We start from the raw sequence: 26137 nt of genomic DNA, 5'->3' as shown, positions 1-26137 counted from the left end.
ACGTTACTGCCCCCGATGTTACTCTCGATACGTTAATGTAGTTCGGGTTGATCGTTAGTCGTTTGGACAGCGCGTAGGTATAGTATTCGGCAACTTTCCAATGGCTGAAAATTTTAAATTTATAGCAACATGATTAGGACGTTGCACCCCAGAATCATCACGACCGCGAACTGACCAGTCAGCCAGAGAGTGTTTTTGTGGTTTTCTTTTTGTACATGATTAGCCATATAATTATGTAACATCTATTCAACGGCTTACTATAATACCTATCTTTTTGTGTTTGATGATAACATAGGGGTGACTGAGGTGAAGGGGAATATTCCTGCAGTTTAATCGTTTCGTGTTCGTTAGGGGAGTTATTTACAGGTTTCCTGTTTTCATTTGTTCCTCGACAACAAGAACCTTACTCAGATATAAACTTTTATATTTTTTATATATTCTTTTCAAGGTATGTTTGCACCCTTGCACTCACACGAAGTAATGAAAATGTACGAATATGAATGCTTCCCTTAGGTAAAGGGAAACCAGTTTTAACGTTTCGGGAGCACGCACGCACGCGCACACGTACGGACACACATGCACGCACCGGCACCTCGACCTTAAAAATATATTTCATAATTTAATGATAGTATAATAAAGATATGCTCCACTATTTTCTTTCTGTATTTTCATTACCTAAACGTAGTCGTTATATCAGAAAGTGTGTTATATCCGAAGGCGTTGATGGGTGCTTGGTACCTTATCAATTGAAGTTAATATTACTGCAGCAAATATATATGCTGTTGTTTTAATTATTTGAAAAATATTAGATCATATAATATGAAAGGCACCAAATATAAACCAAAACCATTGCTGTATATTATAGGTAGGTTTATGTGGTTCGATAATTCTGATTTTCGTTAATTAAGCAGAGCTTTGATAAAACTGAGGGTTTAATATACTACCCTTGTTAATACTATTGTTGCTGCTGCTTCCGCCATCACAATTATACTACTACTACTACTACTTCTTCTACTGCTACTACTACTACTACTACTACTACTGCTACTACTACTACTACTACTACTACTACTACTACTACTACTACTACTACTACTACTACTACCACCTCCATTTCTATTTCTGCTACAATCAATACCTTAGTTACTGCCATTAACACTTTTTTTTATCATAGTCAGTTGTTTCATCCTAAAGAAGTGGCCTAAGAATCCTTGTGCCACAGGGAACATTTTCGGTCCTGCGCTTTACATCCCCGCGGGTCTTAATGAGCAGCGGTGTTTGCCGTGTATCGATTATCTGTAGTTAGCCTCGTCGTGTGAAAGGAAAACGCCAGGAAGGCCGAAGTGTCCCCTTTTCCTGTGTCCCCTCCCCCTTCCCCCACACTCTCTTCAGCTGTCTCTGTCTTTCCGCGTGTGGGTGTATCTGTTTCCTTTTTCTTTGTCTTTACCGTCTTTTACTTTTATTTCTATACATCCATTCTTCCTTTTTTAAAATTTTCTGCATCTATTTTCTTTTTTTTTATTCATTCTTTCCTCACTCTACTTACACACACACACACACACACACACACACACACACACACACACACACACACACACACACACACACACACACACACTGCTGTCTATCTGCTAACATGCACACTCAGGCCGAAGAACCGGAGCAGCGGGCAGCTAGTCTTACCATCGCGCCACCATTACAAAACATTACCTGAGTGTGCTGGCCAGGTGCAGGCGGGGAAGATTATTCGTTTATATTCTACCAAGTTTCAGATTATTTTCCTATCCAGATCAAGTTTATGTGAGAGTAACTGATTATAACAAACTTAATAATTGCAGGATATTTATGAGGCCACCCACCCACCCTGCTGGTCCGATGCCACGAATCGCTCACTAGATAAGAGGATATTCATGGCTCATCGTTTTAGTGCATTCTCGCGAAATAAATGTCAGCAGTGGCGCCATCAATCATTTACTTCACCACTATCGGCATGGCGATCTGCAACACTACTGGAAATGAATTGACTGTAATCTATCTCGGCGGGGATGGTGCGTCGGTGATGGATGGGTCACTCACCGTCAACACAGACTTGATTGGTTCTCGCCCGATGGACTCGCTCGCCTAGGTGCTTTAGCGCTTCCCCGGGGCGGTGAATTAACTATATATCCCGATAACATCCATCCTCGTTAAGCAAACAACCATTACAGAGGGATCGGATACAACGTTCCTGCTTCGTCATTATTTTTCGTGGGATTAATGTCACCCAGACCCCTTCCCCTACCTGGATAATACTGTCAGGTGAAGTGCTTGTTATTATGTTTATTTATGTGGTGCATTGTGTCAACGGTGCTGTATGGCTTGTGTTCAGATGGGTACATTGAGAGAGAGAGAGAGAGAGAGAGAGAGAGAGAGAGAGAGAGAGAGTTGGGGGTGGCATGTTTAAGTACACACACACACACACACACACACACACACACACACACACACACACACACACCAAAATAAAAATAAAAAAGTCTCCCCTAAAAATAAGACTCCTTAGTAACAATATAACACGGGGTGGACTTCGCAGCGGACAAAGGTACCCGTGGCGAAGGAGGCGGAGGTGCTCGTCGGGGTGAGGCTGGTGAGGTGTGAGGGAACAAGGACGGGTTAGATCGGTCCTATCGCGATGGCACGGGGTCCTCATTCTGGCTTGTGCTGTCTTCTTTATTGCTGTTGTTTCCTTTGTTAGTGTTATCTTCGTTTGATTTGTCCGAAGCCGAATAGGAGTGATGGTCGGGCTCTGAATTGTGTTGTAAAATATTGGCCAGCCGTAGACGATAACGAGGAACAGAGTCCTTGTGCTCGTGATTTTTTGTTTTACACTAAGGCGGGGTCGAGGAGACATTCATAGTCAGCATAAATTCTTATTAGCGAGGACCTTTCCGATCACGTTTTTTTTTCTTCTTGTGCCGCGAAACTAAACCAGCGCGTTCCTCTTCCCGCCAGGTGTTTCAGTCTTACCTTGTGTATTTTTTTGTATATATATTTTTTGTGTGTGTGTCTATCTTTTAGGTGTGTGTATAAAGTAAAAAGACTATTGTAAGTAGAGTCATCGACGGAGCAGAATGAATATAATAAAAAAAATGGTACCTGTGTCGCTTAACAAACCCAACGCCTCCTTCCCCAGTCATGTGTTCCAGGCCTACGGTGTCTATTTTTTTCTTCTGTACGTGCCTTTTTTTTTTGTGTGTGTGTGTGTATCGCGGCACCAACCCAGCGCTCCCTTTCCCAGTCAGGTGTTCCAGACCAACGTTATATATTTTTTTCTGTGTATGTGTTTTTCTTTTGTGTGTGTATGTGTGTATATTTTTGTTAGTATGTGTGTCGCGGAACTAACTCAGCACAATCTCTCCCTGGCAGGTGTTATAGGCCTACGTTGTGTATTTTTTGTGTGTGTGTAATTTTGTATGAGTATATTTTTGTGTGAATGTGTATTTTTTGTGTGTATGTGTATTTCTTGTGTATGTGTGTCTTGAACCTAAACCGGGTCATCCTCTCTCCGCCAGGTGTTCCAGGCCAACGTTGACTCGCACCAGACGCGACACAACTTCGTGGAGCCGCCGGTGCTGGGCCGCTTTGTGAGGCTGCACGTGCTGGAGTGGCACACCCACCCCTCCATGCGCTTCGAGCTGCTCGGCTGCCAAGGTGAGTACGGAATGTTTTTCAACCTGCTCGTCGTTGAGTAACAGATTGCTACACCTGTTCGCCGGTAACTTGTGGGTCCTCCTGCGATGTGTCTGTCAGCCCAGCGATACTAACAACACTTATGCCCGAAAGATTTATCATGATAGTGAAAACCCTCTTTGAGTAGCCATATTTTCATGGTGGGTTGTTTATATGTACTTTAATTAAGTTCCTGAGAGAACAAATATAAATCGAAGGTAAAAATATTATCTTGAAGGAATTAGACCCAGAGGGCGGATGGGATCGAGCGAAAGTCTCAGAGTTGATTTACGATGTAATAGCGATACTTTTCAAGCCTAACTGCCACAACCAGAGTATAATTCCGAGCCATTTTCCATCTTTCTTACGACTTGCTGGCAGAAATTTTAGCTTGATTTATAGTCTCCCGCTGCTGATAAAGACCTCAAGATCAGTTTCGGGTATGCCTTACTGTAGATTTTTTTCTCTCAATAGCACAATAGTTCTTTGATAATCGCTCAGTGAAGTGTGCATCAATTTTGTGTTGTTGTTGTCGTTGGAGTAGAAGTATATTGTTTTTTTTTCTAATTAAAGGACATTGTTATTTTGTATTTTAAACAAGAATCTTGGATAACTTTGTCATGTCAATATCTTCCTGTGTTGAAACCCATATCAGAAGAAATGTGTTCGTTTCGTTGCATCCCATAGGACTAGATATTTAAGTATGCCATGTACACCTCCCGCTCCAGAGAGGTGGTGTGTTCGTAGACCCGCGGCCGATAGAAGGAATCACACAGCCCCGGCGAGATGGCTTTTTTGTGCCTTTTCTCTGATTGTTGCTCTGATTGCCTTTCCACCTTTTTCCCTCTAAGTGTCATCTTTGGTGAGGAAAAAGTGGGCAGAACGTAATCGGAGAGAGAGAGAGAGAGAGAGAGAGAGAGAGAGAGAGAGAGAGAGAGAGAGAGAGAGAGAGAGAGAGAGAGAGAGAGAGAGAGAGAGAGAGAGAGAGAGAGAGAGAGAGAGAGAGAGAGAGAGAGAGAGAGAGAGAGAGAGAGAGAGAGAGAGAGAGAGAGAGAGAGAGAGAGAGAGAGTGTTGGAAGGGAATTAAAGAAAGAACAGCTCAATATATTCTTCCGCAAAAACCTGTCCCATCCGATAGAGCCTTCACCTGCCGCCCGGCGTCCTAATTGTTACATCGCCGAGGAGCGCCGCGCTGATTGGTGATCTTAGAGCGCCCCAGCCACCAAAGGAATTGAACGTTTTGACCGTAGAAAATTCAAAACTACCGCTCCTCAGCTGACTTTATCGGCAATCGGCTTTTTTCTCCGTCAATGGCTGGCTCTCACATCCCTTACGCGTCCTGTCAAGAGGGCACTTTTCTCGCCTAGTTGTTCACTGTTACTCTGATGCATTACGTAACATGCCTCTAAGGAAAGTGTATGCTGCACTGCACAAGTGTACGTTCAACGTGTGCACACCGTTCACGGGGCACCCGTGATATGAACGAAGTCATATAGAGGTCTTCTTCATTACTTTGGCTGCATCAATTTCGAGTAGAACATATGAACATAAGAACGTAGGAGTCTGCAAGATGCCGGTAGGCCTGAACAAGGCAGCTCCTTTGAACGTAAGCTCCTGTGAATCTAACCCCACCTAATATCACTGTCCATAAATTTATCTAATCTATTTTTGAATGTGACAGTTGTATTGGCACTCACCACATGACTGCTCAGCCTGTTTCACTCATCTACCACTCTGTTAGTAAAACAATTTTTGCCCATGTCCCTGTTTAATCTGAATTTATCCAGTTTAAACTATTACTACGTGTCCTACCCGGTTCTCTTACCAACATAACCTTATGAATATCTCCGCTATTAAAGGCCTTCATCCATTTATAAACCTCGATCATGTCTCGCACCCTTCGCCTTTCTAGAGAATGCAAGTGCTTCACTCTGGGTAACTCACTGATTTTTACATCCTCCTAAAAGAAAGTAGCTTTTTCCTTCATGTTATAATTAATATAATACATTTATAATGCATGCAACTTTTTACTTTGCTTTGCTACATTTTTATCAGTTACCTTCTTACAAGAAAAAATAATAATACCTATTCAATCGCACAGTTATCGACTTTGCCCTTATGACAAGAATGCAATCATAGTCTGCCAAGCCACCGGAATGCAGCGGTGATCAACGCCTTTATCCAGATCATTACTAGAATTCCAGTCTCTTAATCTACGATAGCAGGCAGCGAAATCTTAATTCATAGATGTCTCCAGAAGAAAAAAAATGTCCATAATGACATCTTAATTCATATTTTATCAACACCAAAAACCGGTACCATTTTGGCGAGTCTAGGAACTGTTTGGAAACCTGCCTTTGAGAGACCAAGACTGTGTAGAAATAAGCCTACGTATCGCGGGTGTGAGGGAAGGAGACGAAAGGAGCAGAGCCGGCCAAGGCGCCGGGTCCACCAACCCAGGCGCCGCCACGCCAGCCTCGGGCCCTCGATGCAAGTCTTCTTGGCTTACTCTCACTTATCTGCTCCTACTTTTTCTTGATATAATTAAAATGTTGACAGGCTCTTATGAAACACACACACACACACACACACACACACACACACACACACACTGTATATGTATCCGTCTGTTTGTCTGTCTGTCTTAGTGAGAGAGGTAGACAAACAGACAGACAGACAGAAAATAAGAAAAAAACGAATAGACAGAAATACACACAGATAGCCAGATCATCAGACGCACAGACAGACAGGCGGCCCTCAGTGCTGTCAGGCCGTGCGTACCATCCCGCCCTTTGTCTTCCCCTGATGAATGGCCGTCCTGTCAACCACTAACGAAATAAACACGTGGAAGGGCAGACTGAAGTATACATTCATAAAAAAAATAAAAAAAACGTTAAAGGAGAGAGAGAGAGAGAGAGAGAGAGAGAGAGAGAGAGAGAGAGAGAGAGAGAGAGAGAGAGAGAGAGAGAGAATGTTATCAGCGGAACAGAACAGGTGAACAACACGCTGGAGTGGCAATAGCAGTCAAAACAGGAACCCAGCACAAAATATATGACGACTTCCACTACTCCGACACCCTTTCTGTTAAATTAATGACTACCCTCGGGCCCATTAATATTGCCACTACTTACATCCCCCCACGAGAGGGCTGCATCATGTTTCCTGACTTCTATAAACTGCTACGCATACCTGAACCCATGTACTTCCTAGGCGACTTAAACGCACGCCACACCAGCCTTGGCCATTCCAACACAAATACAACTGGACGAAACATTATGAAAATCATCACCACCTTCGGAGCCCAGCACATAGGTCCAAATTTCCCCACGTTTATAGGCCACTCAGCCCTCACCACGCCTGACGTGATTCTAACGAATGGGAAAACATACCACAACACCCACGCCAGCCAGGGGCCACTAACGAGCAGCGACCACCTCCCAATACTGTTCACCATCTCAACCACTCCCGTTGTCGTGCCCTGCCCACAGCGGATGAACACAAAACAGGCGAATTGGGAGCAATATAAGAACATTATTGACTCAGAACTACCTGACCTACATCTAGAGGGAAAACACAGATGACATAGAAACCGCTGTCAACACCTGGTATACCGCTGTCAAAACTGCCCAAGCACAAGCAATACCCCTCACAAGGCACAAAACACTATCATACCCCCACCGCAACCAAGAGATTACGGACGCACAGCTACGTTTTACCAACATCCTCCGATACGCCGGGAGGCACGGCTGGACGCATGATCTTTATCAACAAAGTAGAGTTCTCCAACGAACGCTACAAGATACGTGCAAAACAGCATACAACAGGCACTGGGAAAACACAATAAAAGGCCTCGCCGAGAAATACAAGGACCCAAAAGCCTTCTGGCAGGGAATAAAACGCCTGCAGGGCAACACACACCACCGCCCCATACACCTAGAAAAGGAGGAGTCAAAATACAGGATGACGAGGGTATTGCCCAAGAGTTCAGTGAAACCTGGAAGTCAGTGTTCACAATAAGACCTGAAGACAACGCTCATTATGACCAAGACAATGAACGGGAAGTAAAGGCATGGCTCCAACAGGACCCAACAAGAACCAGGCCACACCATACGATTGATCTGCAACGCCTAACACAGGCCCATCTGTTGACTATGGAAATAGGCACAGCCGAGCTCCGGTCAGCTATAAACAAAACGAAAAACACGTCGCCCGGAGAGAGCAAAATAGATAAACAACAAATCAGCATGTTACCCCCCCGGGGGCTGGCGTACCTACTCACCATATATAATGCGATGTTAACAACAGGTTACTTCCTCAACGATTCAAAGTCGCCACTCTCACCATGATACCTAAACCAGGCAAACCATCCACGGATCCCAAGAACTACAGACCAATCTCACTCCTAGAAGTCCCTGGAAAAATCTTTGAAAGAATAATCAACTTACGACTCAGATGTCACCTGGAGGAAAACAACCTTTATAACCCGTCCCAGTATGGCTTCAGGGCAGGGAGGAGCACTACGTCAGCTATCTCCATCGCCAGCGAAAAGGTAGCACTCACTAAAGGACAAGGACTAAACTGCACTATTATCCAACGCGACATCAGCAAGGCGTTTGATAAAGTCTGGCTACAGGGCCTGCAATACAAAATACTTCAACTCGGACTGCCAGAGCTAACGGAAAAACTGTTATGTAGCTTCCTTGATCAGCGCTCAGCTTCCATTCGAGTTAAGTCAGCAATATCCTCCCCGTTCCCCCTGCACAGCGGCGTGCCACAGGGCAGCGTGTTATCACCAACGCTCTTCATCACCTACACCTCTGACATGCCCCGGTCTGATAACAGAAGCTGTATGGATATATATTATGCTGACGACGCGACACAAATAGTGACCTCCAACGGTACCCTAGACCACCATGACGCCCTGGTCGTGCGGGAGGCGAACAGACTCAACACATTTGAAAAAAAATGGAAGATCAAGACAAACATAGACAAGTTCGCTGTGGTCGCACTCGGCAGGAAAAAATTAAATGACATACAAATACAAGGCAACACCATCTCCCACCAAAAACAATGCCAGATATTAGGCCACACAGTGACATCCACCGGCCTGATCGTTAAACACGTCAACGACAAAACCATGAAAGTTAAAACAGCCCTCACATCACTAAACAGATTCTGGCACTTCACAGAGCGGCTCAAACTGTATCTAGTAAAGACTAAGATACTTCCTATACTAGACTACTCACCCACCCCGACACACATGGCTTCCCACACCAAGATGTTACAGCTTCAGAGGCTGCAGAACAAAGCGCTGAGATTTGCCACCGGACAGAAATACCCGTACACGGAAAACACAGCGGCACAACACCGCAGACTCGGAGTACAACTAGTCAGCACAAGGCTACGGGAGGCGGCCGGAAAGATATGGGAGAAGCTAGACCAGCAAGACGACGTGAACTACACCCACGTCAAGGAGCTTGACGGCAGCACGAACTTGGTCCACCCCTGGTTTCCGCGCAGCTTGAAGTCACTACGAGAACAACCGCCCACACATCACTTCACACAAGTGACGCCATAGCTTAGCTTAGCTCTCTACACACAAACAATCCAAACACACAAACCCCCAGCACGCCGGGGGTATACAAATAAGGTGCCCGATAAACAATAACTACACCAGAACAACTAACGAACCTACACCATACAACTGTACACTCCTACTGTCTTTCCTATTCCCCACCTGTACCTCACCACTAACCCACTTCCTCTTCGTACTATACCCTTGATTAAAAAAAAAAAAAAAAAAAAAAAGAGAGAGAGAGTGGTGTCAGCTGTTAAGTTATATACATAGCAATTACCACCTCGGCACTACATTATGGCTGCTCTCCCCATCAGCGAGACAGATGCGGCACCAGCGAGACATTGCCTTCTTCAGGAAATACATAGCCTTTACTCGGTGAGGGTCAGCCGATGTTACATTTCATTCCAGTTTAAGTCCAGTTTATACCAAAGTTGTGTCGGGACATAAAACAAAGTAAACCTTAACGCTGGGTCACCTCTCAGCTAACCCTAGATTTGATTGCGAAAAATGAGCTTAAAAGATCTTGAAGGGACGCAAATTTCTTCAACTTTGACGCGTCCAGCAGGAGACAGCAGACGGCAGGTTGAGGTGATGTCCTCGGTTTAGGAGAGTCTCTGAGGAATGTGTGCATGGTCACGGTCACGCCGCTCAGGTGAGGAGAAAGTATTTCTAATAAGGAAGTGATAAAAATCTCCCCCACTACAGGGAAGTGAGTGTAGGCCTAGAGAGCTCTTTTCAAGGGGCATTCAGACAGTGCTTGTAGATGCAGTGAAAAGAATAGATCTGGGTTTTGATAAAGACATAAATGTAGGCCTGGCTGGGCGCAACTCTTGATACATAATGTGAGTGCTTGTCTACCTCGACTCTTTCGTGGGGAAGTGGTTAGCACGATAAACTCGAATCTGCAGGTCCGGGTTTGAATCCCGGCCTGGGCAGTCAGCACACAGCACACCCAGCAGTACATCCTCCCTTTCGGGCTGGCCAATAAATGGGCACCTGGGGAAACGTGGAGATTATAAATTGTGGTAACTCGCACATGACACCGGACCTGTATCCCGGGCAGCACCCGCCACGTGCTCTTTGCCAGCGAGAGAGACGAGCACCGACGCCACGCCCAGCTATAGCATGTGCCTCCACCTTTACCTGTTATTTCTCTGCTGAAAAGTTATAATTACGGCCGTCAGCAGATCGCTGGCCGAGGCCTCCTGTCACGTGGCACTTCTTAAACGCAACATCAGCACGCGCCGGAAGGGAAATGCAAGATTCATGAGGTGGTAATTGTTATGTATATAACTTAACAGCTGACACCACTTTCTCTCTCTCTCTCTCTCTCTCTCTCTCTCTCTCTCTCTCTCTCTCTCTCTCTCTCTCTCTCTCTCTCTCTCTCTCTCTCTCTCTCTCTCTCTCTCTCTCTCTCTCTCTCTCTCTCTCTCCTTGATTGTTATGCAGTTTTCATTTGAAATTTTTATAAAAAAACAATAAATAACCCACGCACACAAAGCTATCACAGACTAATTTGAAAACTTATTTAAGAGAGCATTCATAACCTTTATTAGTTTTAAAATAAAGTATAACTTATCACAGTAGCTCAGTATGGAAACGATTACAACGTGGCGGCGCCCGGCCTGGTGGGCCTGGCAGCTCGTGTGGCTCTGCTCCTCTCGTCCCTTGCCCCACGCCCCGCGATGCGTAGGCTTGTCTCTACACGGCCTCGGGCGCTCAGAGACAGGTGTCCAAACAGATCCTAGACTCGCCAATATGGTTCAAGTTTACGGTGTTGATAAAATATGAATTAAGATGTCATTCCTGACATTTTTTTACCGGAGAAATTTCTTTGGATTGAGATTTCGCTGCCTGTTATCGCAGATTATAAGATGGGAATTCTGGTGATGATGTGGAAAAAGGTGTTCATCACCGCTGCATTCTCGTAGCCTGGCAGATTATGACTGTTTTTGTCAACAGCGCATATAGAATAACTAATTGAATAGGTAAATATAATCTTATGATCATGCAAGAGGATAAATTATTAAAAATGCAAAATTGTCAAGTGTGTGTGTATATGTCTATATATATTCATATAATATAGATGAATACATATATATATATATATATATATATATATATATATATATATATATATATATATATATATATATATATATATATACACATACATACATACATACATACATACATGTAGTTATTATCAGATGGATATATCCATGAGTTCATCAAGCCAGTTTGCGAGAGGTCATGACGACACAGCCAGTAGTGGGACCAAGAATTTTGTCCCTCACACTATGTTCGTACATGTATCTTATTTTATGTCCTTTAGAGAACCTTGGTGAACACTAAGAGCACCTCACTGCCGTGGTATTTATGCTGTTAACTATGTTAAGGGTCATGAAAAAGAATTGAAAAAAACCTGAACGTATCGATTAAATTATCCAATTAATTATCCAATGACAGCCAAACCCTGTATACTGAAACTGCCCTAAGTTTTATTCGCCATTTCTATCTTTACTGTAAGAAATTCCAGGATATTTGAGATTGCGATGCTAAATATATGACATAAATCTATCTTACTGTCCTTCTAAAAGGCAGTTATTAGCGGGACAGATCAGTGAAACGGTCACTAATTTCAAGGCCAAACCAGTCAATCGATCATGCTGATGGCTAATGTGATGGGTGATCAGCTAGAGTGGGAAGGTCTTCGCGTCTGGTCTTAATGGATGAGTGGTTCCGTCTGGGTGAGCGAGGCAGCGTGGTCATTGATTCTGCTGCACACCGAGGATCTTGACGGCAGCCTCGGTGGTGTGGTGCCCAGGGAGGGTGTGGGCCACGCAGCAGCCGGTGGTTGGTGTACGCCGATGTGACCTTGACACACATAAGACCAGTGAGGGACGATGTAGCGGTGAAAGGTGCTGATAATGCTCTTATTTGCTATACCCTAAAAAATGCAACATCAGCCGCCTTGTCCAGCCCACAGAGGTAGAGATACACCGTTCCTTATAGAGCCGACGATAACAATGTTGGCCTCGACCAATGGCAGCAGGAACATTCATTTGATGCCCACGTTTGAAATTAAAGACTATAAGAATTCGAAATAACAATTACATTTTTGCGGAAATTATAATTCGTCTGAGAACACCAACAGCGTCTAGCAGCGGCCGTCACAGACACGACCCACAGTATCAATCCAGGATAGTTTTGTTTCTTCGCGCGGTGGCGTAAGGGTTTACTTTAATCGTGAATGATAACATCGGACATTAGAACCACCGACTAATATGACTTCTGAAAATATAAGTTTGCTGCTTTAATATTGTTTTGCTCTCAGAAGAATGAATGGTGGAAACTTCATTCGTGAGAGAGAGAAAAAGAGAGAGAGAGAGAGAGAGAGAGAGAGAGAGAGAGAGAGAGAGAGAGAGAGAGAGAGAACCAGACTGATTAATGAGCAAGGAAGTAGACGGAGACGCAGACAGGCAAAAAGACAGTTATCTCGACGTAATCATACGAAGAGACAAGAATAGGCTGAAGGACAAACAAAAAAAAGAGCTTCCCATCCGTTCTCTCTCTCTCTCTCTCTCTCTCTCTCTCTCTCTCTCTCTCTCTCTCTCTCTCTCTCTCTCTCTCTGTTTTGCCTGTCTGCGTTTCCGTTTACTTCCTTGCTCATTAATCAGTCACGTTCTCTCTCTCTCTCTCTCTCTCTCTCTCTCTCTCTCTCTCTCTCTCTCTCTCTCTCACACACACACACACACACACACACACACACACACACACACACACACACGCCCCCCCCGCTCCGGTAGCTTAGTGATAAAGCTGTGTGCTGCCTGGCTTTAGGCCTGGAAGGAGGTTCGAGCCCCGCTCAAAACGGGATTTTTCCACGGACGAAGAGTGATTACTATCCTCCCTTGAGGAAAGGGGATCGGGTGTGTGGTGTGTGAAGGTCCCACCAGTACTCAGAGATCGACTAATGAGCCTTGCTCAGATCGGGAGGGTACTTGCTGGCGATGATGAGTCCAGCTCGTGATCAGGCCGTGGTTGAATTACACGGCAGGGAGTGCATTGGCGTTCCCAGGACGGTCAGGGGCTCGGGCCGGCAGTACTTCCCCGCGCAGGGACTCCTCACACCAGGACCAGTGATTTATCGTCGCTACCAGACCGGATTTACATATTTTTCCCATGAATCCCGGGACGCAGAGAGGCGGCGGGCGGGGCAGGGCGGCGAGTTCCTGCTGTAAGTCACGCCGGGCCTGGAGGTGCCCGTCGCGCTGATACATACATTATTTTCTCGACGACCTGGAAAATATTAGGCATTCCTCCATTTGTTGTTGTTGTTATTCATTGTCTGTGGGTTTCCTCCTCCGATACACTGGTTTTCGCCTCGGCAAAGTGTGTAATTATCTTCCGCTCCCTCATTGAGTATCGTGGAGTAAGTCTTTATAGTTTTCCAATTTTTTTTTTACCTTGTTGTTGCTGTCGTTGTTGTTACTGCCGTATATGACAAAAAGGCGTTTCAGTACCTGTCATTTCAGCATTCATATAATATTACCTTTGACACGAATGCTTCTAAATTCCGTGTGTGTAGCTGTGTGTGGGGGGGAGGGGGGGTGCGTTCATTCTTCTGGATATAGACATCAAACCATCGCAATAATGCCTAAGATAAACGCAAGTAAGATTTATGTCAAGTAAGTAGTGTATTTTTATTATTGTTGTTAGTGCTGTAATTATTCTTATGAGTTTAGACATCAAACCATGGGGATAATGGCTAACACACACACACACACACACACACACACACACACACACACACACACACACACACACACACACACACACACACACACACACACACACACACACACACACACACACACACACACACACACACACACACACACACACACACACACACACACACACACACACACACACACACACACACACACACACACAAGTAAGATTTATGTCAACTATTAATCTGTCTGTCGTGGAGGCGGTGACGTTTTTTTTTTAGTATTGTTGTTGTTGCTGTCGTTATTCTTGTTAAAGCGGTTGTTGGTACCATAACTTAAAAAAGAAGAAAAAAACTCGATAGATATGAGCATGGGGAACGTTACGAGACACATGGGTAGCGTGTGAAAGTCCAGTGGTTTGCTTAACACTGAGCGAGAAGGCGGCACGGAGGGACGGGGGAGGCACGGACGGAGGCATGTCATCAAGTAGTGGAGGACGCCGTGGATTACCTGCAAACTCTAAACTAAGACGGGATCAAGGAGGCAGTCTCATGAGGCAGTTGAAGGTGAACTTTGTAAATATATCATGATCGCAGGGAATGTGAATGCTGTAAGGGTATAGATCATCACTCCTCGTAACTCTTATTTTATAGTAGTGATTAGCGTTTTTTTTTCATTATTATTTTCTCCTTTTTTTGCGTGTGTGTGTGTGTGTCCTTGAGCTATTTCCTTTACTGTAAAAAAATATTGAAACAGGGTCCTATTGTTAAGATTTATTATGCGTTCCTAATAAAGAGGTGGATTTCTGTTTATGGTGAAGTCATGAAGTCTGTTTTCACCAATGAACAAGTGAAGGAAACGTCCCAGAAGTATTGTATGCATTTATTTACTTTCTTCTATCGGTAGGGATTTTACGGCTAAATTTGTTACCTTTGGCCACACGTTCAGTAATATGATCCTGCTTGTCCTTTTCCTACCTTTTTCGGCACTTGTTATTTCTTTTCACTTTCTACTGTTCGATGTGAAAACAAATGAAGCACACAAGGCTGAGGGAGGTAAGGCAGAGCGGCAGGAGTCTGATCTTCCCCAGCGTGTGGTCAAAGGGGGTGGCCACAAGTTTGTTTGCAAGACTTTTAGCAACTGATAAAATATATAAAAGCCGACAGTGATCCAGTATTTTCTTCTTACCTCTTCAGTGGTATAGTTAACAAGAAGCGATATAGCCAGTACATGCCCAGGTACGATATGGGATGCACGTTGCTGTTTACATTGTGAAATATGCAATACACCTGTGCTCCGTAACTGAAAGGTAATATTTACACTCTAAACTACCGATATTGTTATGTAAAGTGGTTAAGATCTCATCAAGTTTAGATATCGTAGTCTCATATATCACTAACAGTAAGACTACCACAATGAAGAGAGAGAGAGAGAGAGTGGGGGGAGGGAGAGAGGTAACGAGAGAAACATCAGGTATTAGGCGTGTTGGCGACGTGTCACAGGGAACGAGGGCGGTATGGTGACGTTTATCTTCTTTCGAAATTAACGTGTCTATTAAGTCGCCAAATTTATGAGACCGACTGACCGGGACGAGGCTCTACATTGCTCTGGACGACTCCTCCGCGACGTTTGTTTCTCTCTTATTTGCTTCCAGTCTTGTATATCTCGAGATGGGCAACCCTTCCCGTCTCTTTACCGGTCACTGCTTAATAACAACTCCAATACCGTCCCTTCTCCTCCGGCACTTTTTTTTTCGTCCCTCCCTCCCGCTCCAGCCCCCATACCAATCCCTTACGTATCTGTCGTCTTCGTTCTGTGTTTCCTTTGTACCCTTCCTCTACCCCAACTAGCCTTTGCTCTAATCTCCTTCTGCATCGCTTCCTTCAGGCTTTCTTCGTCCTACACTCCTCCAGAACATCTACATAGCTCTCATATATGTCACCTTCAATCTGTCTCCAGTCTTATGTTTGTTTTTTTAAGTCTTTCTTCTATTATGTCTTCTTTCCCCTGTTCTCCATCCATCCTCGTCTGCTTTCGTCGTCTGCCAGTCTCTTTTTCAACTCTTTTAGATTCCTTTAAGTATCATTTTAAACGCCTACTTTGTGATCCTTCCCTCCGTCGACACTTCTTTTCTACTTCTTTCCACCGCCCGTCTTGTTTAATCTCCTTCTTAACTTTCCTTTCCTTCCTTCCTTTCTTTCCTTCCTTCCTTCCTTCTTAACTTTCCTCACAATCACTTTCTACTTCCTCTCTCCATTAGTCATTTCTTTCCTCCTCCCACTCTCTCTCTCTCTCTCTCTCTCTCTCTCTCTTTTCTGCCTCTCTTCAGCCTTTCTTCATTAGTCATTTTTTACCTCTTTCCTCAGTCTTCTTCCTGCCATTATCTCTTCTGCCTTCCTTCATCACTCCTTTTTTCCTCCTTCTTCAGTCTTCCTCCTCCCTCACTCCCTTTCTACGTACTTCCTCTCTTCATCAATCACTTTTTTTTACCTCCTTCAGCATTCCTTTAACACTTTTGTCAGTCCTTTTATTGTCCTTCGGTATAAAGTCTCCACGGACACTCCTTGGATGCTTCTCTCCTCTATCAGACCACTGTGAGTTTCTTTGGTCTCCTCACCCCAGCACTCACCCTCGACCATCGTCCTTCAGTTTGATCGTTAATTCCCACCTCCAGCCTCCTTTTAATCTCCAGCCCTGCAGTTAGTGTCATGACGCCCCCGCCACTCCTCGTTTGCACCTTGATATTAATCCACGGCCTGAACACCGCAACACGGCCTCCATGGCTTACCTACCCCACACTTTGTTGTCGTAACTCAAAGGCTTCCACCTCCCTTTGGAACCTGATACGAAATTCACCTCTATTATCCACTTGTTAGAGCAGCCTGACTACTGATAGGAACGTTTTGCGTGTTTATAATTTTTTTAAATTCTGGGGAAAAGTTTGAAGCTGATTGATTTATGTTGATAAGAAAACTACCCCAAAAGTTCAACGCTGTTGCTCTTGTGTTTCTTTGCCTTTCGCTTGTTTAACATGAACAAAAAAAAAAAAATCATATAAAATAAAATATCGTGAGTAAAGATTATCAATACATTCCACAATTGTATTGTTTTTACTTAGTCTGTAAAACGGTTATGTCCATTCAGTATTAATGATGTACATTTTCAATAACCATATTATAATTATACGCGGTAATTTATGACTATATCTAATTAGTGATCATGAAATAAATAAATAAGTAAATAAATATATATATATATATATATATATATATATATATATATATATATATATATATATATATATATATATATATATATATATATATATATATATATATATATATATATATATAGTTTGCTTGTCGTCATACATATCAGTTTATTGTTGAAACATTATTTTTTTCATTTTATTCAGTTTCGTAGAGCTGAAGTCTCACAAAACTTTGGAACACTGGTTTGAATATTTAGTAAGAGGATTTATTTTCATCCGCATTTACTTTCCGGTTTCTCGAGTTGGCATTTGGCCGCGTGGGGGGCAGCCCATCTGGCCGGCCTCCACCGCACCCCGCCCCTTGCACACCCTCACCTACACGCAACGCAGCCACTAATCACAGATCAGATGAAGTGATTTCCGATAAATGCAATTCTCGTACACGACCCTCACACGGGCGGGGGAGCCGGAGTGTGGATAATTTGTTGCTCCCTTGACTGATACGCATCTCGGTGTAAAGACCCGCGGCGGCCGGTGAGGACAGGTTCATTGTCGTTTGTAATTGCCTCCCCGCCAAGCTAATTAGTGTACTTAAAAGCAATTTCTTCATCTCTCTCTCTCTCTCTCTGTATCTATCTATCTTTCTATCTATCTATCTATCTATCTATCTAATTCTCTATTTATCTATCTCCTGACGGTCATGCTGCCTCCTGTTGCTGGTATCGTCTTGAGGTACAGTGAAAGTCAGGTCTGATCAACTCCGTGCTCTTATAGTTCTCTTCGGCCACTTGAAGACATTGAAAAGTGGTGAGAGATTTAAACGCAGATGACAGCTATCACCTCACCCACCGTGCTAGGTTGATCTCCATTCAGTCATATGAAAAAGATAATCAATTCTTGTCAAAATGGAATATATGAATACAAGAAGTTAACCATTTCAAACACCGGGATTTGTTATAATTCCGTAAGTCTTTCTAAACAAGCAGCGTATCCATTTCCCATATAGGCTTGAATAATAGGGAGGAGAAGAGACGGTATCTCTTACGCTGCTGGTAGCCCTTAATAAGGTGGCTAATTGGATTTAACCTTAATTTATGCTAAGATGGGCACGGGGCTGGGCCGCCTGACGGGTGCAGATCGTGCGGCGGCGGCCACCCACGACCGTATCATTCCATCTGCCCGGCGCGGAGGGAAGGGTGTGTGTGTGTGTGTGTGTGTGTATGTGTGTCGGGGGGGGGGGGGCCTCACAGAGACGTTCCCAAACTCTCTCTCTCACACACACACACACACACACACACCACATTATTATGATTGATTATTTTTTTTTTTTTTTTATTATTTTTTTTATTATATATAATAGGAAAAAAAAAAGGGAGTTAGGGAATCAATTGAGCGCCGGTAGGCTTGCTGAGGAGCCTGGATGGTGTTTGGCCCCCCGCCATGGCGCAGGGCAAGGGTGTAGTTTATCTTGCCCGCTTCTCTTAGCTTCTCTCCCCCCCTCTCGTTCTTGATTCGATGATTGACGGTTTTCTCTAGAGTCTTGGACAGGTTGTTCAGGGGACAGCATGTGGTAGTTTTTAGCCAAAACACTCGTGGAAAAAAAAAAGAGGATCGTGGGTGGTCGAACACCTGTCGTCCATCACCTGGTAATGTGGGACCCAGCACGCTACCACACCCCACCTGCCTGCACTAAAGAAAAAAATCAGTTAATCTGATTGATGAAGTAAATGCTGAAGTTTTAAGCTTATACAGTAAGTTGACAAATTTAATTCGCTTGCGGAAAGAGGAACGAGTTTTGTGTTCCGACATTAGGTTCTGCCGTTGAAGTCTAAGCTGTGGACTCTTGGGTGTTGTCCTAACGAGATTAGTATCTACTGTGCGTTGAGAGTTAAGGAAGCTTCATTATATTAAATTTAAACCGCTTGCGAGCTTTCTACTGTTCCTTAGAGGTATAAATTCGTGTGCATCCATAAACTGTATCCGAGTGTCTGCCCATTGCCGTACATTCTGTGCAGGGAATCGCGTGAGCTATGGAGATCACCGCGGTTTTTTCGCCTGATTCAAGCATTTTTCTTAACATCCTATTTTTGATGTTGTTATGTATTAGTGCTTTCCCAAATATTCCTTCAAGTAAACTAACGCTGGTGTGCACATAAATTTTCACTTACGATGAATTAGTCAATCCCAAACTTAGTAGCTACGTGTGTTAAGCAGATGTAATTAAGCCTCATTATAAAACCTGCTTATTTTTAAGTTGCTGGAATTCATATTCAGAAATTTTACTGTTGGTGTAAAAAAATCCTACACATGATTTATTTTAGTAATACCTAAAGCTGGCGTGTGGACGTCGCTCAGACAAGATGAATCACAACTTCTGCAAAAAGGCGACACTGGAGGAATGAGAATGAGGGGCGCCGGTGTGGGGGGCAGAGGATGACTGGATAGCTGGTGTCGGTAGGGAGGGAAGGATAAAAACTATGATAATGGATATATGGGAGGGAAGTGTATGGGGGTGAAGAGGGGGAGGAGGGTGTGTGGCTGTGAGGTGTTGTTACATACCTGCGGCTTATTGGTGGTCCCGCTGGGGCCGCCGGCGACACCTTCCACGTCTCTCAGGTGTTGTGAATGACGCTCCGCCACGGCGCCGAGGGACTGCTGAGTCAGGAAGAATCAGGAGCTGGATCATGCAACCAAAATGGAATAATACGATGCAACAAGATACATGTTTTAACTCCAGAAACTTTTGTTTGGATCATTACTGTAAAACATTTTCAATAGTCATGAATATCTCATTTTTTGAGCCGTAAAAATGATGACATTTTATGTAAAAAAAAAAATATCACGGTGACTGTTAAGACTCGCGGCTCACGGATGGATGACTCGCCGATGACTTGAAGTGTTCCCCGCCAAGGGCCGCGGAGCCTCCAGGCTGCCCGCCACGCTCTCCACACAGCGATCCCGGACGTTGATTTGCTCTGTGTTCTTGTCCCTCACGCCAAGGTTCTTCAAATTATGGGTCGCCACCTCACATTGACCTCTGATTTTGGACACTCCTTTAACCTCTGTTCGGGAGCAGTGAGTAGCGGGCTTTTTTTTTTTTTTCTTTGCGCCCTTGAGCTGTCTCCTTAGCTGTAAAAAAAAAAAAAAAAAAAAAAAGGTAACAAAAAATCGACGCTTATTATTTATCTATTTGGTAAAGTACGTGTATACATATATACAATTTGCCGAGGATAACAAGCATTCCATAGATTCTTATTTTTAATGGGGCGTGTAAACGGATCGCGAGGGTAATGTTTAGAGCAAAATGAGTCGCAGTAAACAAGGTTTGAAAGGTTACCTTATATATGCCCTATTTTTGTGTGGATGCGTGCGTGCGTGCGTGCATGCGTACGTCCGTGCGTGCGTGCGTGTGCGTGTGTGTGTGTGTGTGTGTGTGCGACACACTCGTTGCCAAATAGAAAGATACCCAAAGCAAAATTCTCATGGCATATTTTAACAACATTTCTGAAAGCATGTCATTACATTTTTTAAATTTTTTTAGCAGCGTTGGTTGACGAGGTGAAGACGCCAATCTGATGTCCAGCCATTCCTGGCCACTGCTTAAGAAAGGCTTGTATACAGGCAGCTCTTCCTTTACACTGAAATATTCCCTGATGCGGCACGAAGGAATTTCAGGAAAAAAAAGCAAGTACTTCAATCAAATGATTATTTAGCCGAGGAATATCGTTTCTATCTTTTAATTTTACGTAGCAGAATCCACATATCCTCACGTCCGTCACCCTTCACTCTGCTCGCTTGGCAACGCCGGCCAGCACCACTGAAGCGTCTGAGGAAGAAAAGAAAAAGACCGGAGAGCAGAGGAGGTCAGGGAAGAGTAGTAGGATTTGGATGTACGTACACCAGCGAGCGGGGAACGGCCACAAGATCGATCGTTAAACCTCCACCGATAAGATAACCTTTTGGCCCCATGAGAATTGTGTGACACTGATATATCTCCTTTCACGACGTCCTCCTCTCTGCTTCACGCGGATGAGATGCCGCCACCCTCATTTCCATATTTTTCACTATCAGCCCCGCGCCACGTGGGGGACATTATAGGCGTTTAATTGCCAGTGAGTCAAACTAAAGGACCATCGCCTTCACTCTTCCTCCGCCGAGGCGTGGCGAAGATTCTAGAAAGCGGCTGACTAGACGAACCCTCATTTAGTGTCCCTTTGTTTTAGGGTCACGTCCATTATTATTAATTCCACGATGATGGAGATGGGCCGAGAGGCTTAACAAAATAGAAGGCCGCGTCGCGCTGCCACCGTGAAGAGAAAAGATGCCAAGCAACACTGGCCGGTTCATTTAATTCTTCGCGCTGTTTCTTTCCATTAAATTTGACGAAACTCAAGGTTTTTGGTTCTCAAGATTCTTAAGCTTGTCTGCTCCTAAACTAAAATAGACTGCAATGAATTTTTTTTGTAAATAATGAAAGCATTATAAATTTTCTTCTTTTAAATAACAAGGGAGGCTTAAGTGATGATAAATGGAAAAAAAGTATTGTGACAGAAAATAAATATCTTTATGTAGATTGGTAGGTAGACAGAGATACAAATACATATAGTATGATAAATAGTCAGACAGAGTAAAAGTAAACTAGATATATATACATTCCAATGTTCATACATACGGCTATTACGAATAGTATTCTTGAGATTTTTTTTCTTTTGACTCTTAAAATGTTTTTTTTTTTCCATTCTGTGACTGCTTTTCTCTCTGAGGTTTTATGACTTAATTAGCGATTCGCTTATCCCGCCGCAGCTCACACGAATGAGTGCTTCACATAATCGTATCCTCACTAAATGGATGATTTTTTTTTTTTCATGTCTTGCATGGACTGAGCTACAAGTTCATGTGTCACAGGTCGTAAGACCTTTGACATTTACCCTTAGGTTACTTGCCTTTGGTGGTACCAGACTACTACCCCGGGGGCAGGACAGAACCCCCGAAAGATACACGATACCCATTCACTGCATATGTCTCCACTCCGCCCAGGAATTATACATGGGACGTTATGACTGTATGCACCTCAGTGGAGCAGTGGTCAGCGTGACCGGTTACGATTCGACGGACCCGGGATCGAATCCCGGCCCGGGCAGTCGACGTGCACCTCACCCAGCTGTTCATCCTCCCTTTCGGGCTGATCGAGAAATGGGCACCTGGAGGAACCTAGGGAAAGTAAACTGTGAGGAAATTATCGGGACGGTTCCTTTTGACTTGCGCGTAACATCTTACGACATTTCTTCAATGCCTTATCCATACTAAGCGAGCATTCAGTGTATAGTTTTGTGTTGAACTTCACTCATTATTATCAAGCTAACATTTTTTCATTTAAATGTTGTTAAAGGTTTTCAAGCTTTACCACACAAACTTGTGCAATCCATGAATAGTATCAACGCATTCAAGGTGAATAAATCTCTTAGTGGCAGATGTTCCTCGTTGTTCCGCTGTAGTACGTCCGGTTCAGAGCAGGTGTCCCCTACCAAAACCGCCACTTCCTTTTGTGATTTTACTGACCTGTTGTGAGGCAGTCCTCAGCCCCGAGCACGCAGAGCAGGGTAATAAAAAAGGAAGCGATAAAACTATATGGAGAGTGAAGGAGGGAGGGGAAGGTGAGAATCCTGAAAACAGAGGGTGATTTGGAGATAAACAAGGACCAAGTACTGATGGCGATAATGATAGTAACGACAGCGATGATAATGCGGGCAAGGATGATGATGGTGATGACAGTGACAACGGTGGTGGTATCATGGAGCGATGGCAATGATAGACTAACATCGGCCAGGGGAGGAGTGTGGTGGGAGGTTATCGAGCTGGAGACTGTGCTCGGTATTATAAGACACTTCCGCTTCTCACATCAGCTATTTCTAAAGGTCAAAGATGGGTCCCTCGGGTTCTAATAAGTGTTTCTTCAGGTTCATGGTACAGAGGAAGGGTCAAACTAACACCCGGGTCATAAAACTACTACTGGAAATGCCCACAACTCCTACGAAAGCCTTGTTAAATATGCGTACTTGGCTGACGAAATGTCTTACAATACGACTCATATTATAGTTCTTCGGAGATAGTGGAAATGGTGTACGGAGCTCATTGAAATACTGAATAATAATTAGATCTGACGCAAGAACAACTAGCAATGAGCCACGAAATCTTCCCAGTCAGGTGTTGCTCCGGCGATATATTTTTTTTACAGAAATGGAGACAGTTCAAGGGCGTGAAAAAAAGAAGAAAACAATAATGAAGAAGAAGCCCGCTACTTACTGCTCCCGAGTAGAGTACATGGGAGTGGCCAAAAAGTTGTATAAGTCACTCCACGACATTCAACTCTCCCTTTCCGCTGCTCCCAATTTCCTTCCTTGTTTTTTTTCCGTCCTCCGCTCCCAGACTCGAGGATCGTATGTAGTTTTCGCACTCATTTTAATTAATATATGTAAATTTATTAATGTGTAGTACCCGTATCCGCTTACAGAATATAAAAAGTAGCAGGTGGTAGTGAGGTGATCTGTCAATTAGAAACCGTGTGATTGGCACCTCTGATAAGCTCAAGAATAATAATATGAAAATAAAACGAATTCGCTCAGCAGTCAACCCGCCTTTCCTAAACCCCATGTCGCACTCAGGCTCCGAGCATTATCGAACACGTGATTCTTTACAATGCCCTTCCCTATACATTTACCATAACATTTACCTTACAATTACCTCACAGTACCCTTACATTTCTTACGGTCAGACGAGGAAACACTAGCCCGTGCTGACATAATACTACATCACATACATTGTTTTGCGACGTCGTAATTGTCTCTCTCGCCTCCAATAAGCTCGCCTAGCCTTTATGGACAGCTGTTGCCATCCAAGGGAACCCAGACGTGCCCTTTGACCTCTGCCTGTGTGCGGGACGGCTGCACCAAACCCGGGTGTTCATGCAGCGAGGACAAAGTTGTTAAAGTCATGCCGCAGCTCACCTGTGGGTATCGAGACGGGTCATCGGGATATCCGTGTGTGTGTGTGTGTGTGTGTGTGTGTGTGTGTGTGTGTGTGTGTGTGTGTTGATGTACAGGTAGATGCATAGAAAATAACATAATATATAACATAAGAGAAATATATCATGATGACAGGGTGGGGGGGTATTCGAGGAGTTTGTTGAAAGGAGCTGCCGTATCATCGCTAACCTTTCCTGTAGTCCTCGCGCCGCCAGAGTGGACGTAGTAATGCCAGCAGCGTGGCGGCCTTTGGTGTTTGTTTGGAATCCAAGTACTCAAAGAACAAGCGAAAGACTGCGGCAGAATCTGGTTTGGACTCCTTCCCAGTAAATAGGTAAATGAATGTTTTACAAGGATGAAATTTAACTAAGCACAGGTGTTTTGTCTGCCTAACCGTCCCTGTCATTTATACCTATTGTGTGACTCACTCGAATCGTTGTCACTCTTTTGGTTTGTATGCATTTCCAATATTTTCTCATTTCGTCCTTTCCTATAATTCATAACATTAATTTTTATATGATTAGGTGATCGCTGAAGTTATCGATGATAGTGAATATTTATTAACTGGCAAGTACTCGTACCTCAGGAATCTGTACCTTCTCACCAGCGTGGGTTCTCATACAATCGTCATAATACAAGGGAAAGGAATGAAAAACTAACTACACTCGTCAGCTTCAGGATAGTTCAGTTATTAGTCGAGTGGTGGCTGCCGTGATGGAAGGGAAAGGGGAAGAAGACGGGTAAGTTTTCAGGGACGGTTATTAGTCAAGTGGAGGCTGCCGTGATGGAAGGGAAAGGGAAAGACGGCGGGTAAGTTTTCAGAGATTTCAACTCCACAAAGAAATTATCGAAAAACCAAAGTTTGCAATAATGCTAGAATCGATGACGGGAAAAAAGTTAAAGGACTTCTTTTGTCGCTTTTTCATCTTTTCGTTTGCAAAAGAGTTGTAATTACCCGGGAGAAATTGTGAATTACGTAGACCTGTGGATACTAAATGGACTTGTCGGAATGGGTTGGGTAACTTATTCCTGGTAAGATAAAGGTGAGGTCCCGCACGAGCATATAAAAAAGGGTGAATCGCGCCACCCGCGTGTGGAGTAGGATACCTATTCCTTTATCTCCAGTATTCTCCTCAGTCATGGTTAATCTTGTAGTCACTGTAGGCCTCGGGGCTGATCAGGTATGAATGAGATCGTTACTCGGTCACCATCCGCGTAGACATTTGCGCCCCTTTACGTTACGCATGGAGTATGCATCTCACGTGTGGGGGGCTACACTCACACAGCTCTCTTGGACGGAGTGGAGTCTAGGGCTCTTCGTATCATCAGCTCCCCTTCCTCTTACTGACAGTCTTCTACCTCTTAAATTCCGCCGCCATGTTGCATCTCTTTCTATTTTCTATCGATATTTTCATGCTGACTGCTCTTCTGAACTTACTAACTGCATGCCTCCGCCCCTCCCGCGGCCCCGATTCACACGAAACGAAGCAAATTCAGTGAAGAGAGTATTGTTATAACATGGGTAAACTATGAGCGAATATTGTTGTTCTTGAGAAAACTAGTTGGTCCATCTATCCCTGGCGCAGTGTCCACGTTTAAGTTTAGACTCAAGACAAGACTTTACACGCATCTTGAGTTGTTCGAGTGAAGTAAATAGTTCGGGTGAGAGGCTGACCTTATAAATATTAAGACCATGCTGCTGCTTTGTTTTCCTGTTTATTTGGTTTTGAGGACGGGCGCTTGTGTGTGTGTGTGTGTGTGTGTGTGTGTGTGTGTGTGTGTGTGTGTGTGTGTGTGTGTGTGTGTTTAGGCGAATAAAAAAAAAATTAGTATAAGATTGACTGCTGATCTGTCCGTGCAAGCCGTGTTCACATGAGCA

General features: G+C 44.0%; 1 protein-coding gene across 3 annotated transcripts in view; it reads left to right on the top strand.

Annotated features, from left to right (window-relative positions):
• Positions 1-26137, top strand: part of LOC126996458 (lactadherin-like) — a 176358-nt gene that overhangs the window by 124151 nt on the left and 26070 nt on the right. For all 3 annotated transcript variants that reach the window (XM_050856921.1, XM_050856919.1, XM_050856920.1), the window contains exon 5: positions 3552-3690. In XM_050856921.1, coding sequence (XP_050712878.1) covers positions 3552-3690 — 139 coding nt within the window. The remainder of the gene's footprint in view (positions 1-3551; positions 3691-26137) is intronic.

This window comes from Eriocheir sinensis, chromosome 10 (assembly GCF_024679095.1).
Source record: "Eriocheir sinensis breed Jianghai 21 chromosome 10, ASM2467909v1, whole genome shotgun sequence".
Taxonomy (NCBI): domain Eukaryota; kingdom Metazoa; phylum Arthropoda; class Malacostraca; order Decapoda; family Varunidae; genus Eriocheir; species Eriocheir sinensis.
Note: the sequence above shows the minus strand (reverse complement) of the source record. Positions and strands in the feature narration are given on the sequence as shown.